The sequence below is a fragment of the Mixophyes fleayi genome, chromosome 6 (genome assembly GCF_038048845.1).
Source record: "Mixophyes fleayi isolate aMixFle1 chromosome 6, aMixFle1.hap1, whole genome shotgun sequence".
NCBI classification, from domain to species: Eukaryota; Metazoa; Chordata; class Amphibia; order Anura; family Limnodynastidae; genus Mixophyes; species Mixophyes fleayi.
The window spans coordinates 84,849,671-84,865,942 of NC_134407.1; the positions used below are offsets into that span (position 1 = coordinate 84,849,671).

Genomic DNA, 16,272 nt, shown 5'->3' on the forward strand with positions numbered 1-16,272 from the left:
AATATGACAAATACTTGCTCCTTATGGAGCCACAACACATATGACAAGCTGGACGGCCCGTCATCTACTAATTATTCCAGAGAGCTAATTGTCTGGATTGTGTTGTTAATGATTTTCCACTGGGAAATTTCGAGGTGCGGGCAAATTATACACATAAATGTGCCTTTTTGCACAATGTATTTTGTGCCTGTGTTTTTTACACAAATGCATCCTGCTCTAAATGAGGCCCAGAATGTGTCATGGTAATATGGTTTTAGCACCATTTCCTTCCATTTAAGGATTGTAAAGCATATGCAATTGAAAGATAAAATAAACATGCGGTAAAAGTTTTGGGAAGAGAAATAATTCACAGGTGAAGACTGCTGGGATGTCAGCTAATTCGTAGTGAGACTGTGATATAATGCCATATACAGTATGTCAACATTTTATACATTGATCATTTAAATACAACCTAGTAACAGAAAGCTACTCTGCTTAGGGCATTCTGTAATATAGATATCCAGTTCAAACAACAACCAATAAATACAGCAATGTCCTACTAAGGAGCCAATCAGATTATATCTTTTTTTTAAGTACACACACCATACAGTCAGTCTTTATTTCCCTGCATGATCATTGTGCCTCAAGTCTCAGTAATGTCACTAGAACCTAGTTTGTTCATAGGCTGCATTTTCATTAATATTCAGTTCAGCCTACAAAGGGGTTACATCTGCTGTCAGTGGGCAACAGATACACATTAACTACAATAATACTTATAGGTCAGACTACAAACTCCTCTCCAAACACTCAGCAGTGAATCCATGCAGAGCCTGCTCCTCACAAACAGTTGTTAATCATCTATGTCATTGTGGGCTGCACCCCCTTCAGTAACAAATGTAGTATTTAGCTGTCCAATACGCACTCTGCAGAATTACTGCATTGGCTTATTTGATAGATGTGTGAACACTATTGGGGAAATCACAGTCGTTTGAATGACATTTTCCCCCTGGATCTCAGTAATGCGTTCATTTTATCAATAGAACAGCAAAACTAAAACAACAATTCAACAAATCTAACTTTCTAAAAGCATGACGTGTCCATTAAATAGATTTTTGGCTACAGTGTTTTTATACTATTAAAGAGATTTGGTATCCAGTCAAAAAATGTTATGCAAAATTAGGTTTAATTGACGATTATAATCAATTTATATAAAAAATTTGCTTTTGCAAAACATTTTTATTTAATGTTGCATTATGTGTAGAATGCCACATTCAGAGTAAATCTCCAACGAACTGTAACCAAACTCAACAAAATACTAGTGAAAACGATAATAATAATAATAATAATAATAATAATAATAATAATAATAATAATAATAATAATAATAAAATACACATGTTTTGCAATAAACAATATGGCAATGGTAATTTGAAATATTTCAGCATTTCATTTTAAAGGTGTGTGTGTGTGTGTGTGTAATATATATATATATATATATATATATATATATCACACACACACACACACACACACACACACTAGATACTGTAGTATAGCTATAGAATCTAGCTACTAGCTATCTATGCACATGTGTGTGTCTGGAGCGAGTTAGTACCTTTCCTATTTATGAAGCTTACAGGAAGCAAGTGAAAAGGGAGGGTCAACCATTGGTAATTGGTTAAGGTTCTTTCATGTGTTAAATTAGCATAAGGAGACGCCGCTCCCGAAGTAGCCACTTGGGGGCCAAAGCTAACTGCGCGTCACAGCCTTCGGTGTAAAGAAAGTAGAGGAATCAAGAAGCATGCAACTCAATTTGTGCCAATGGCATCACAAAGGGAAGGATGGATGCTTGGGTGAAGTGGAGACCTCTCCAATGGTTCAATCACAGCGAGATATGAATCTCAAATCAAGAAGCAATGCGCTTGCCAGCACTAATTAAGATATTCTCCTGTTCTGTTTGGAAAAGGCTGTGGTCATCATCTCAGCTGCTGAGCGTTCAGAATCTGCTGTGAGGATGTTCCTTGTGTACTGGAGTTGATTTACAAGCAAAAAAACAGAAAGAGAAGTAAGTGTTTTCCTCCGATTTCCCCGTTTTACATAGGGCTGAGCTGTGCTGCTGTACACTTGCAGGAAAGGGATGAGGGATGGACGAGGGATGGCTCCTTTAGATGTGAGCGCAGAATAGCGGATAAGAAGGATGCTTTGTTTTCTAAGCAATGATTTATGTGACTACTATTTAATAGAAACATTTCGGCAGACCTAATTGCTAGGCACTGATTATCAAATGGTTATAATCAACAATTTCCATCATAAAGGACTCGTATTCAGAAACCACAAATGTCCCATGTGAATATATGTTTCATAAAACTTGCTTGCTCTGTTTTGTTTCTGTTCACTTTTCGGATATCTAATTTAATGTACAAGACTATTTTCACCGTTTGCTCCAGATTTTGTATAGCCTAAATATTACGTTGAACATTGACACAATACAAATGTTTCATCATTTACCTAAATGTTCGCAGATGTGCTAATTGTAATACTTTTCTATTTACAGGGCCCTGTTTGAATGGCAACTCTAATCTACTGAATGGTCCCGCTATTATCCAAGTTGCCCTCCTGAGACTTGCTGATCAGAGTGGGAAGGGACTGCTGGGATATTCTGTTTGCTGTGATTAGCAGAGAGATAGCAGGAAGACAACATGGCTTCAGAAAACACACCAGGAACAGCTAAGTCTGCTGTGGAGAAACTCTCAGATGCCATGGGTGAAAGAACTAAACAGATTGGCTCAGCCATGAAAGAAGCTCACCACCAGCGGAGACTCATCCTGTTCATTGTCTGTGTGGCACTTTTTCTTGATAATATGCTTTACATGGTAATAGTACCCATAATCCCAGACTACATTGAAAGTATGAGGTTGGATAGCGAAAAACATTTTAGAGACTTAAATTTAAGCTCATCTCATTCGAATAAATCAATCATCAGACCCCCATATCCCACAGAGAATGAAGACATCAAAATAGGAGTCCTGTTTGCCTCAAAAGCCATCCTACAGCTGCTTGTCAATCCATTAAGTGGCACCTTCATAGACAGGGTTGGCTATGACCTCCCTCTTTTCATTGGACTCATTGTCATGTTCCTTTCTACTATTATTTTTGCATTTGCAGAGAACTATGCCACTCTGTTTGTAGCGAGAAGCCTACAAGGTTTGGGATCTGCCTTTGCAGACACGTCTGGGATCGCTATGATCGCAGACAAATACACTGAGGAAGCGGAGCGGAGCAAAGCCTTGGGTATAGCCTTAGCGTTTATCTCTTTTGGGAGTTTGGTGGCGCCTCCATTTGGAGGCATATTATACCAATTTGTAGGTAAAAGAGTACCTTTCTTAATTCTAGCTTGCATATCCCTCATTGATGGCATTTTGTTGTTAGTAGTCATCAAACCCTTTGCCAATCGGACTAGAGAGAACATGCCAGTGGGCACACCCATTCACAGACTCATGATTGACCCTTACATTGCAGTGGTGGCAGGGGCACTAACCACCTGTAACATACCTCTAGCGTTTTTGGAGCCCACTATATCAAACTGGATGAAGACAACTATGGGTGCCTCTGAGTGGCAAATGGGTCTCACTTGGCTGCCAGCTTTTTTCCCTCACATACTAGGTGTGTATATCACTGTAAAGCTTGCCGCTAATTACCCTCATTACCAATGGTTCTATGGTGCCATAGGGATGGTTATAATAGGTGCCAGCTCATGCACAGTACCAGCCTGTAAAAGTTTTGAGCAACTTATTGTCCCATTGTGTGGTTTATGCTTTGGTATTGCCTTGGTAGATACTGCACTTTTGCCCACTCTCGCCTTACTTGTTGATCTCCGCCATGTGTCTGTGTATGGAAGTGTCTATGCTATAGCAGATATATCCTATTCGGTAGCTTATGCTCTGGGGCCGATAGTGGCTAGTCAAATCGTGCATACTACGGGATTCACCCAATTAAATCTTGGCATGGGACTTGCCAATGTACTATATGCTCCTGCTCTTCTGTTCCTCAGAAACGTGTGCCAGATGAAACCCTCTCACTCAGAGAGGAACATACTACTCGATGAGGGACCTAAGGGCTTGTATGATACAATTAAAATGGAAGAGCGTAGGGCTAAGTCTCACAAGAGCAATATTAAAGATGGTGAAGTTCAGGAGAACAGCATGGACAATTACCATGGAGCCAGGGCAGGTAAATACATGTCTGATGAAGAGTCATCTGAATACGAGTATAGCTAGGATTTAGGTTCAGGTATTATCTAATCGGGTGGAAAGTAAAATCAGCCATGTGTTTATACACCAACAGGCAATTCATAAATTGTACCCTTCACATTCATGATATCACGATGCTTTCTGTAAAACCTATTTTTATGATATAATTTTCTTGATTAAATAAACTTTGAAACCATCAATCATTAAAGGTCATGCTAGGTAATAAATCAAAACCCTTAAAAAGAAAACTAGGTGCAGTATTGTGAAACTGTTTTTTTTTTTTTTTTTTAATGTCCACTCTGTGTCAAATACTGTATATCTGTACAAAAGACAAACTATATGAAATCAATTATGTTGCATATTCAGGGAAATAAAGTTGATAAATATTGTAAATATCTATATTTTGTGATTTGATTATAAACAAGTAAATGTATCCTGTACCCCCTGCCCCCTTCTCATTATATCTAAAAGCGTTTAATTTTAGTTACAACAATTACTACACGTAAGTGAAAACGTCTCACAGAAATTGAAGAAAAGGTACATCATGTCGTATCCTGTCGTGTGTTACATAAACATCTCAAATAAATGTTTAAGATATAAATTAGCATTAACTGCCTGAAATTATTAAAACACATTTCTTTTTGTTTGACATTCGTAGGTTGCAAACTACACCCAATATATATAAATAGCAATTCTAGGCGTACTTTTGGAAATCTCTCATACTTTTGGCAAATCAAACCATAGGTATGAGGTATGAAGCACGCACGACTTCAATTATTAAAGGGAAGTAAAACATATCTAAACGTTCCTTATAAATTAATCTCATAATGATAAAAATAACCAGAGAAAAAAATGACAGGAATCAAGTGTATGGTATATTGGTCTCCAAGAACATTATTTCTAACACTGTCCATCATTACGCTTCTATATGATGGACCCACTACCCCAATTTCTGATGGTTTTAGGAAAGAGAGGTTATCTATCAATAAGTATATAATACAGAGTGTCAATCAAGCTACTACGAAACGATGGCTTTCAAAATGTACAAAAGAAAGCCATTAATCAACCTCCCACTCTTAAACACCTCTCATCGTTCAATAGATTACAGAGCAGTCCTAATACCTAGGACCGCTGTCCAAATACAGAAATGTATTTGATTGGGAAATCACATATCGGTAATCGCTTTAGGTTTAAGTTTCCGTCCATATAATTCATTTAAACATGTGTCAAGTTACACTATACCACTTCTCAGTAATATTCCATGTTCTTCTCAGAAGAACTTTCCGTTGCAACACCTTTTACCCTGTAAGTTCCTTCATATACACTGTTTAGCTAAGCAAAATAGCATTGCAAACCCTTTGAAATGATAAATTCCATCGTAGCATGTAAAGCTACTGTAAACACCGTTAAACATTGATTGCAAACTATGGGTAGGTGGGATGTAATTAAATTCTAAAAAAAAATGGTCAATACTCGAAGCAAAGTCTTTCATCTACGAGAATATTAGGGAGATTAATGGGAAGCATAAATCACACTGTAATTTCAAACAAACTAGAGAAGGAAGAATGCAAGAATGAGAAAGAGAGAGAGAGAGAGAAGGAAGGAAAGAAAGAAAGATAACGAATGAACGAATGGTAGTAAAATAATGAGAAAAATAATGAGAGATAGATAACTACTGGAAGAGAGAAATAAATAAGAGAGAATGGAAGCGACAAAAATAAAGAATTAGAAAGAGGAAGAAATAGAGAAAGAAAGTGAAATAAAGAATGAGAGAGAATGAAAGAGAAATAATGAGAGAGAGAGAGAGAGAGAATGAAAGAGAAAGAATGAGAGACAGAATGAGAGAGAGAGAGAGAGAGAGAGAGAGAGAGAATGAGAGAGAGGGAGAGAGAGAATGAAAGAGAAATAATGAGAGACAGAATGAGAGAGAGAGAGAGAGAGAGAGAGAGAGAGACAGAGAGAGAGAGACAGAATGAGAGAGAGGGAGAGAGAGAGAGAGAGAGAGAGAGAGAGAGAGAGAGAGAGAGAGAGAGAAAATTAAATAGAATTCACGCCCCTTTTTTTCAAACTTCAGATGTCTTTAGAAAACATGCAAATACAAGTTACATAAAATGATAGCTGAAAATGCACACTAGGGTGCGTATGCCGTAAGCAAAATCTATAAAAGTATTCTTACAATAAAGCATGACACAAAGATTAATGATGTTTCTAGCATCAATATATTATATTATCTGACACGATGTGTGAAATCCAACAAAGAAACTATTACGGATTATTTAAATATTGAGCATCATACAGATCTGTAGAAATGACAATCAATCTAAGACACACTAATATAAAGTAGTGTTTCATTTCAATAAACTCCACATGCACCTGCTCAATTGTCATGTTCACTAAAGAATTGTGTAGATGAAGTTACTCTCTGTTCAAGGCAGGCTCTTCAACTACGTTTTGTCACCAACAATTTAAATCTACACGAATAGGAAAATAAAGGGAGGAGTTAGCCAGCAAGAATACCGAAGGTTGGCAGGACGAGGTGGCTGAGGGCAGATCTTTTCTAACACTAGTGGCTTTTTCCATATCATATAGAATACAGGATATTGGCACTGTCTTCAACGATGGGGATAGGACTAATACCATGGACAGCGCCACAGACGTCAGCTATTCTCACTTACCACCACTTGAAATTGTTGTGAGCCCAGCTCTACTTTCTGCTTCTGAGAGGAGTTTCTGAAACAGATCAATGGTGTGAAGCAGGTAAGCACTCTCTTTATTTCATTGTACTGTTTATTATATACAAGGAAGCTTTTAAAGTTTTAACAGTCTGGGAACCATGCCGCCTTAATATTATTTTAAATGAATTGAAAGGGTGGTGAGTGATGTAGACAACTGGCACTTGGACGCAGCGCAAGAGCTGTGCTGCTGTGCTTCAGATGTGAATGAGGGATTCCAATACACACAGCTTTCCATAGGCGCTAGACAAATAAATATTAATGTCATGCTTTACTCTCTTGAGCGCTTAAAATCCGGGTCATTTTAGTTCAATTAACGTATTATTATTATGTGAAAGAGACTGCATTGGTAATGGCAATTTAAACAGATGTTCACAACAGAAAAAAAGAAGAAGAAACTTTCTTAGTTAGAGCCAAATAGCTTTTCAGCAGCAGTCTGCATGAGACCTGAGTTCTCTGTCAGTTCAATTTGCTGCTAAGACCTTTTGGTTTGAACACTATACATATCCAATTGATGCTTTCTGTGGTCATTTTAATTATTAATGGAGCCAATGTGATATCATCAGCAACCTTATCAGGCAATCATTACTATACTGTACAGTGCACTGCTTTGCAGTATTAACACTCACAAACAGTAGTATACAGCATGTGCATATAAAAAGTATCAGAGAGATATCATATAGTACAACTATATATTATATGTAGTATATAGATACAATAGCTGCATACTGCTACATATAATATACTGTAGAATAAGTTAATGACTGATATGTTGCATTGTGTTACTGTATAACCTCTTCATTATATGAAAATGAAACATAATTATATTATGCAAAAAGGGACATGGCACAAACTAATTAGGGGAATGATACATGTAGTAGATCCGTAAGCTGTCATTCAAATCCAATGTAAATTTTAACAACTGCTTGAAATAAAATCATGTTTTGCAGGACTGATAGGATAGAGAATATTGATGTTAAAACAATGAGGACTAGCTAAAGGAGAACAATCTGCAGGATCTAAGGATTGCATAAAGAAGTTAGGTCTTACCATAAACCTATACATACATAGTCACACAAATATACCAATAGGTGCTCAAAATTAAAGTCTAGAAGCATATTAAGAAAACACAATAGTTAATATTCTTCAGAATGTCACCAACCATTCATTAACCATGTGGCATCATATGAAGAAACATTAATCCATCATAGGCCTTGTAATAACAAATGCAAGTTACCAAGTAATTACCAAATAAACCTAATTCAGTCACACACTATACAATTATCATGCATGTAATGTATGCACCTATTTAATCTTATTTTTAAATTAATTTCTATTTTAAAATAAAGTGCATTGAATATGGGGCAGCACAGTGACACAGTGGTTAGCATTGCTGCCACACATCACTGTGGACCAGGGCCCCATCTGTGTAAAGTTTGTATGTTCTCCCTGTGTTTGGTGGGTTTCCTCCCATAGTCCAACAACATACTGGTAAGTTAATTGGCTTCTAAAAAAATGGATCCTGTAGTTAGTATAATAGGGAATTTAAAGTCTAAACTCTATGGAACAGAGAATGATGTGTATGACTATATATATTTTCTGTACAGCGTTGTGTAATATGAGTGGTGCTACATAAATAAACAACAATAATAACTTGTTGCAAATTGTACTTCTCTTTAATGTTATGATACAATTTACACTTTCAATTGTAGTTCAAAGTCAATCTAGTTTCAAAGATAATCAAAAATGTTGTCGGTTGTGAACAGTGCATCACCTGTTATGTAGATATATTATGGCTCAAGACCTAAGGCATTTATTTCAAAGTCTTCCCCAGAATGGGAAGACTTTGGCGTGAGTTGGTCAGCTTAACATATATTGCAATATGTGGAACTAACATTCCCTGTTTTCAATATAGAACAGTACTTGGTACAGCAGTAATTATGTGTTTGGAGAGTGCAGAGTATCCCTGTTTTCTTGTCTATACAATGTGGGCAACCCCCTCTTGCACCCCAGTGGTGAGTGCAGAGGATCTATGTCTGCTTTTGTATATATATATATATATATATATATATATATATATATATATATATATACACACATACAGAGAGAGAGCATCTTATATACCATGCTGAAATTAATTGTGAAAAATAGTTGATTTTTGGAAATCAGTCCAGAGTTCCCGTATCTGAATGATAAGTTGTAATTCTAGCATACTGTGCTAACAAACTGTCCAGAGAACCTAGTCAAAAAATGACTCCGTTTATGACTGTGTAATTACAAGGGGATCTATTAAACAGTCAAAATGATGTCACCTTGTAAGAAGCTCTCCGCCTGCAGTAATAAATATGAAAATAAATGCTATCAATACCCAGGGTGGAAGGAAGGTATAATGTTCATTATTTCCTTTGTCTATTCATACCTTCATAGCTTTATCATTCTTGCTGTTGATTATATGTGAAGACATTTTACTTGCTGTAAATCACTAGTTGCATCCAAGCTCCACTACTGTTGAGGTAGTGAGTATCAGGTATTTATTTGCCTCATAAAGAGTGGCATCATATAAAATGGAATGAAATCATCTACATTTTATTTTCATTTTTTTTTTACTTTATTTTGTTTTGACAGTGCAGCAAAATTTATGGTTGTTTGGTTGGAGGTACATTGTCATTGAACAACATTTACAAACATCAATCAATTTGGGTGCCAATTCAAGGATTTTTGTTTAAGGAACTGCAATCTCGAAATATAAATTTACCTTTATGTATGTAGTTGTAAAATATATATATATATATATATATATATATATATATATATATATAAACTTGAAGCTTAAGTACCATAATCAGGCTGATTCTAATACTCGCTAAGGGATAATTACTGATATTGCTCAAATGAACAGTAGACTGTAGCGTCAGATCAGCAACAATTGCCTTTTATTTTCTTGCACAAGTTAGCCAAAGAAAACAAATGTCTGAGGGTTATTTACTAACATTGACCATATGTGCAATAACCTATAGCAGCCAATCAGCAATTAGCTTTTACCTGCCTGGTGCAAATTAGACAATGAAAGCAAATGTCTGATTGGTTACTACTGTTTAAGTGCGTATTTGCACTTTTGAGAAATAACCTTTTCTTTTTCTGTGTACAGGTAGATAGTTCTGTCTCAGTCTCATTTATTAAACTAGTAATTAACTAATGCCCTCAAGTATTTTCTCACATAATTGGACATCTTTAAGTTTGTCCTGAATAGAACAGAAGATTTTCCATAGTATTTAAAGTTCCCTTTCTTTTCTGCAAACTATTATATTACACACTAATAATTTATAATTATTGGTATTATATTTGATAGAAAATTATAATTTCTTAATTTTGTAATAATATAATTACATTTCAACCCATAGTAAAATATTTAGAAGGAAACACCTTTCCTTTTCAACACAGAATTCTGGATCCAAAAACTACCTTTTAAACTTTATCTGGGTCCCTTTCTGAAAATGATGAAGGGCTCCTGGACTAAGGGCTTTCAGAACTCAGTTTTGTGATGAGTACAGCATTGTAGTAATGGATTGTCAGATTTTCTGTTTGGGTAGTCATTAGTACAATAGTGAGATCATGACATGACTAGTAACTCACACAAAACTATATGAGGCGGTTTAGAATTCAAGATGCTAAGAAATAGGTTAAAAACCATTCATAATGATTTATAAATGTATGATGATAAAAATAGAATAGATTCAGCAATTATACAGAAAGAGACAATTTGATACTGTCATGTTTCATTACATACTGGTGGGGGAGTCACAAGACCAAAGATTTATTGAGGACAGACACAAAAATAGGGAAGGGTGCATAAATTAAGGCAATACATTCAACAAAACTTAAAACAGTAATGGGGAATGGGTTGGAGGGGGTAAAAGAGGGGAGACACAAGTCCAAGGCTTTAATGAATGAAAAGACACATAGGGGGAGAAGGAGAAGAGGGAGACAAAAAGTTAATCATCTTCCTCTTCCTCAGAACTGTCCATGGTGTTATAGTCTTTTAGCAGGCTGTGGATCAGCATATGACAGTCCTAGATGGACATCTTCTCCCTTTTCAAAATGAGGCCATTCCTGGCAAGCCAAATAGCGTCCTTAATGCAGTTCATAAGGCGCTAGGCTTCCTGGATTGCCCCAATAGTTTGGGTCCCAGGAAATAATACATAAAATACTGAATGGTATGAAAGGCAAGTCCTGGGCACACTGTCCTTGAGTTCATGTTCCAAGGCATCCAACAGTGCCTGTGCAGTGGGGCAGTCCCAAAATATGTGTTTCCCTTCTGGTAATACAGAAGGGGCAGTGGACATATCTGCATAGGTTCTGGGAGTGCATGAATGTCCTGAGAGGCAGACCCCCTGGATAGTCATCCATGCAATGTCTTTATGTCTATTAGTCACAGGAAGCCCTGGAACAGACTCCATAATGTCTTTTGCTCTGATGAGCTTGTGGATAGTGTTTGGCTTCCACAAGTTTCATTTAAACCCCTCCAGTTGGTGTTCCCTCCAACATCCAGGTAAAACCAAGGTGTAGTCCAGTTATAAGGGAAGGGGCTGTCCCACATGTCCCAGCCAAGGGTCCTCCAAAGAGGCAGGAGGAAAGAGCGAGACATGGACTTCCCAGCAGAGCAAATGTTCTTTTCAATAAGAGTTCTGCAGTTACAAATGAAGAAGGCTCAGAGCATGGTGGAGATATCTTTCCCACCTTTGAGGGGCTCCTTGTACATAACAGATCTCTTCACTCTGTCCATTTTGGAGCCCCAGATGAAATGGAAGACTGTCCTTGTGATGGTCTTGCAGACGGCAGCAAGAGGTGGCCAAGCTTGGGCCGTGTACTATAGAACGGGAAGGAGTACCAGTGCCTTCTCTTTGATGGTAAGGTCTCTGAGGCTCCAAAAGCCAACTTTCTGCCTGACTGTCACCAGTCTCTCTTTTCAACACTTTCCGCCTCCTCTCCACCAAACCAAACTCAAAGAATTTTGATGAAGTCCGATTTGACTGTGAAGGGGAATGCAGCGGGCGATGACAGGTGCCACTGCCCTCAGTTGACCTTTGCCCCTGAAGCTCGGCTAAAGTTCTCACAGGTTTGGACAAGTGCTGTCACCGAATGCTGGTCAGCGCAGAAGACAGTGACGTTGTCCATGTAGAGCGTACACTTGGCCTCTAGTCTGTCTAGACCCGGTGCGGTGATGCCTCTTATCTTTGGATTCTGCCTGATGCACATCACGAAGAACTCTGTACAACAACCAAAAAGAAGAGGTGAAAGAGGGCAGCCTTGTCTGACCCCAGACATGACCGAAAAGGGGTCAGTCTTCCAGTCGTTCACCAACACGGAGCTGTAAATGTCAAGGTACATCAGGTTAACATAAGAACAAAACATATCACACAAGCCAAACCTGCACAAAACCCTATGCATAAAATCATGAGAAACATGATCAAAGGCCTTCTCCTGATCAAGGCTGACCAAGGCCATGTGTGCATGGTGATCTTTGATGTAATGGACCGTGTCCCTCGCAAGACTGTCTTCCCCAAAAAATATCCACATTTTCTCAAGCACTGCACGTTATTAATGTTTAAATTGTAAAGCACTACGGAATTTGCTGGCGCTATATAAATAAATGTTGATGATGATGATGAAAACAGACCCATGACTCCCCTCCTTTGGTAGTCAATGACAAGTGGCTTCCAACACTGGCCATTTGTGATTGACTGGCAGTGATGGGCAGTCTAAGATTCTCCCAGCCTTTGATCATTTTGTGACAGCCAGTGCTAGGGAGTCGACAAGCTATTGTTTTTTAACGGGATATCTTAGTTTGTTTTCCTCATTTGAACTATAACAAATTGAGAACAAAGATTTCATTTTATATTTAATAAGGTGGTGAGCATTGGCATGGGGGAAGCATGAACAGCAGCCGCCACACTAGTTTTTGCACGCATTGCCCTACTGGCACCAGGCCTGCGATAGCCAATCTGGGACTAGTTTTCACTATTGGCTGACGGACCATACGCTAACTGGCTGAATTTGAGAGAACACCCTGCCTGTTTATTTTATTATTTATGCAAAATTATTTCTTTTTTATGTGAAATGGAAAAAGATTTTCCCATTAATTTAAATGGGAAATTAATGGAGGGTTTCTGTCCTCCCAGAGCTCGCCTTAGGACTCCAACCTCTAGACCTCCCCACCTGCCACTGTCCTCGGAGCACAAATGCAGAAAACTCCATTGAAATAAAAAATGTTCCATTAAAAGAATGAAAATATCTCTGAAATCACAATTTTTAAATTGATGGAAATCTCTATAAATTGCATGAATTTAAAAGAAAATTGCTCTTTAATATTAGAGACAATTTAATGATTTAAAGCTATTTTGATAGATTAAATACCCATCTATATGATCTATCTGCACTTATTTCTGCAGTTGAGCAAAATTGGTGCTTCATGATCAAAATGGTAACAATTAATATAAGAAATAGCGTGATATGAGACAATACACAGTTTTAAGAGTCAGTTAGCCTAATTGCTGCTTAAAGGTTTTTTGTTATTGGAGTCACCAAAAGAGATGGCTTAATTAATCTCTTTCAATCTTTGAAGCCACAACCTTTTAGGCTAGCATGATTGATGAGTACTGTTCTTATTTGAAGTCAAAGTATATGAACAAGGGCATAACTGTTAGGCTGACCAGTCTCGCAATAAACTTACAGAACTAGCGGTAGAGGTCTTCACCTATAGCAGCCGCCTTTCCGTAGAGCTTGATGTGTTCACAGGTACTCGGATGCCCCCAGGTCTTAACTCTATTGTAGTGCAAGTTTATTATCGAAACCACAGCGACAGGGCTGGAGGAAGCAATTCAGATGATAACGGATGGTCAGACGTAAGCCGAGGTCAGGGGTCCAAAGCAAGCAGAGAAGTCAAAGACAGGCCAATAGGTAAGGGCTGGGAGCAAGCAGGGATATCCAAATATCAAGCAGAGGTCAGGGCAATCAGAGTTCAAGCAGGTCGAGAACAAAGCCAAGGTCAAAACAGGAAATCTATCAGGAGTCAGCAACTCAGCACACAGCAGGTCAGCTATCCACAGGAAATGAAATGCTATAACAGGCAAGGAGGCTAAGACCTCCCTGCCTTAAATACTGAAAGGGTCCAATCAAAAGGGAGAGGAGAGAGAGAGTAAATGACCCTCAGTGGTGGACTAATAAATGAACTAATTAGCCCCACAGGTTTAGGCTAGAGCGCACAGGCCTGGCTGTCAGCATTGCCGGGACGCAGCACTGACTTGAACAGCGTCCCGGTCATTTCTCTGACAACGGCCGGGAAACAGGAACCGTAAGTGACATCATGGGTGTTGTCATGAAAACAGTCGGGATGCAGGTAGAAACGAGCGGTGGCTCCCTGCCGTTCGTAACAGTACCCCCCCTTGAGGAGGAGTTAAGGAACCCTGACACCCTGGTTTCCTAGGAAATTGTTTGTTGAACAGTAAGCACTAGTGATAAGTTTGTCAGCATGTAGGCGCTTCCATGGGACCCAGGATCGTTCCTCCAGACCACGATTTTTCCATTGAACTAAAAAATGGACTTGTTCTTGGACTGTTTTCGAATCGAGAATTTTTTTGATCATAAATTCCTGATGTCCATCCAGATTAAATGACAGAGTGCTCAGAGGCTGAAGAAATCGAAACTGACTTGAATAGAACACCGGTTTGAGAAGAGAGCATCATCATCATCATCATCATCACCATTTATTTATATAGCGCCGCTGATTCCGCAGCGCTGTACAGAGAACTCATTCACATCAGTCCCTGCCCCATTGGAGCTTACAGTCTAAATTCCCTAACATACACACACAGACAGAGAGAGAGACTAGGGTCAATTTTGATAACAGCCAATTAACCTACTAGTATGTTTTTGGAGTGTGGGAGGAAACCGGAGCACCCGGAGGAAACCACGCAAACACGGGAAGAACATACAAACTCCACACAGATAAGGCCATGGAAGGTGTTTGGGATTCTCAGGGAGCGAGGAAGTTTTAACCTGAAGGCCACAGGATTATCTTGTTTCATGATAGTGAAGGGTTCAATGAACTTAGGGCCGAATTTTTACAGGGTTGTCTGAGCTTGATGTTACGAGTAGAGAGACAGACCTTCTGACCTACTTTTTTCCAAATGATCTTGAGATTAGAAGATGTGGAACGTATCTCCGGGAGACCAGAAGAGCTGAGAGAAAACAAAGAATTGGATCTGAGATGAAATCCAAAATTGAAATAGAAAGGAGAAGTATGAGTGGACGAATGTAATGAGTTATTGTATGCAAACTCTGCCTACGGTAATAGAGACCAATTGTCATGGAATTCTGAGGTGTACAATCGTAAAAATTGTTCCAAAGACTGGTTAACCCTTCCGTCTGTCCACTTGATTGTGGGTGGTATGAGGATGAAAGGCTGATGTTAATTCCCAGAAGGGTACAAAAAGATTTCCAAACCTGCGCAACAAATTGAGAGCCACAATCAGAAACAATGCCCATGGGAAGGCCGTGGAGGTGAAAAATATGTTGAACAATAGAGAAACCAGCAGAGGAAATTATATACCCCAAGAATGATACCTTCTGTACTTCGAATTCGCACTTCTCCAGCTTGGCTAAGAGATGGTGATCACAAAGTTTTTGGAGGACCTATTTAACATGGATGCGATATAGCGACAATGACTGTAAATATATCAGGATATCGTCCAAATACACGACAATAAATTGGCCAAGAAATTCACGGAAAACTTCCTTAATGAGATCCTGAAACACTGAAACGCGTTACAAAGACTGAATGGCACGACCAGGTATTCGTAATGATCAGAATGTGTGTTGAATGCCGTTTTCCATTCATTCCCCCCTCTCTAATGCGGATAAGGTTATATGCTCCGCAGAGATCAATCTTGGTAAAGATGGTAGCAGTTTTTAATTGATCAAATAACACGGAGATAAGATGAAGAGGATAGGTGTTTTTGATAGTAATTTTGTTAAGGCCATGAAAATTGATACAAGGCCGCAATCCACTGTCTTTTTTCAATAAAAAGAAACATCCAGCTACTACTGGGAATTTAGAAGATCTAATAAAACCTTTTTTCAGATTTTCTTCTACATATTCTTGCATGGCCTTGGTCTCTGGACCAGAGAGTGAATGCAGCCTTTGTTTGGGCAATCTGGAACCTGGAATCAAATTAATGGCACAATCAAAATCCCGGTGTGGAGGCAGAGAGTCAGCCACTTTTTTAGAGAACACATCCTGGAATTCATGGTAT

At 38.5% G+C, this 16,272-nt stretch overlaps 2 protein-coding genes across 2 annotated transcripts in view; both read left to right on the forward strand.

Moving 5' to 3' along the window:
* Positions 1–1,741: 1,741 nt before the first annotated feature.
* On the forward strand, positions 1,742–4,624 carry SLC18A3 (solute carrier family 18 member A3). Its single transcript, XM_075215243.1, has 2 exons — positions 1,742–2,044; positions 2,534–4,624. The coding sequence occupies exon 2, from the start codon at positions 2,679–2,681 to the stop codon at positions 4,254–4,256; it is 1,578 nt and encodes a 525-aa protein (XP_075071344.1). The 5' UTR covers positions 1,742–2,044; positions 2,534–2,678; the 3' UTR covers positions 4,257–4,624.
* Positions 4,625–6,820: 2,196 nt separating this feature from the next.
* CHAT (choline O-acetyltransferase) overlaps positions 6,821–16,272 on the forward strand; it is an 84,635-nt gene continuing 75,183 nt past the window's right edge. Inside the window, exon 1 of the mRNA XM_075216996.1 lies at positions 6,821–6,986. The gene's annotated coding sequence lies outside the window, so the exon portion shown is untranslated. The remainder of the gene's footprint in view (positions 6,987–16,272) is intronic.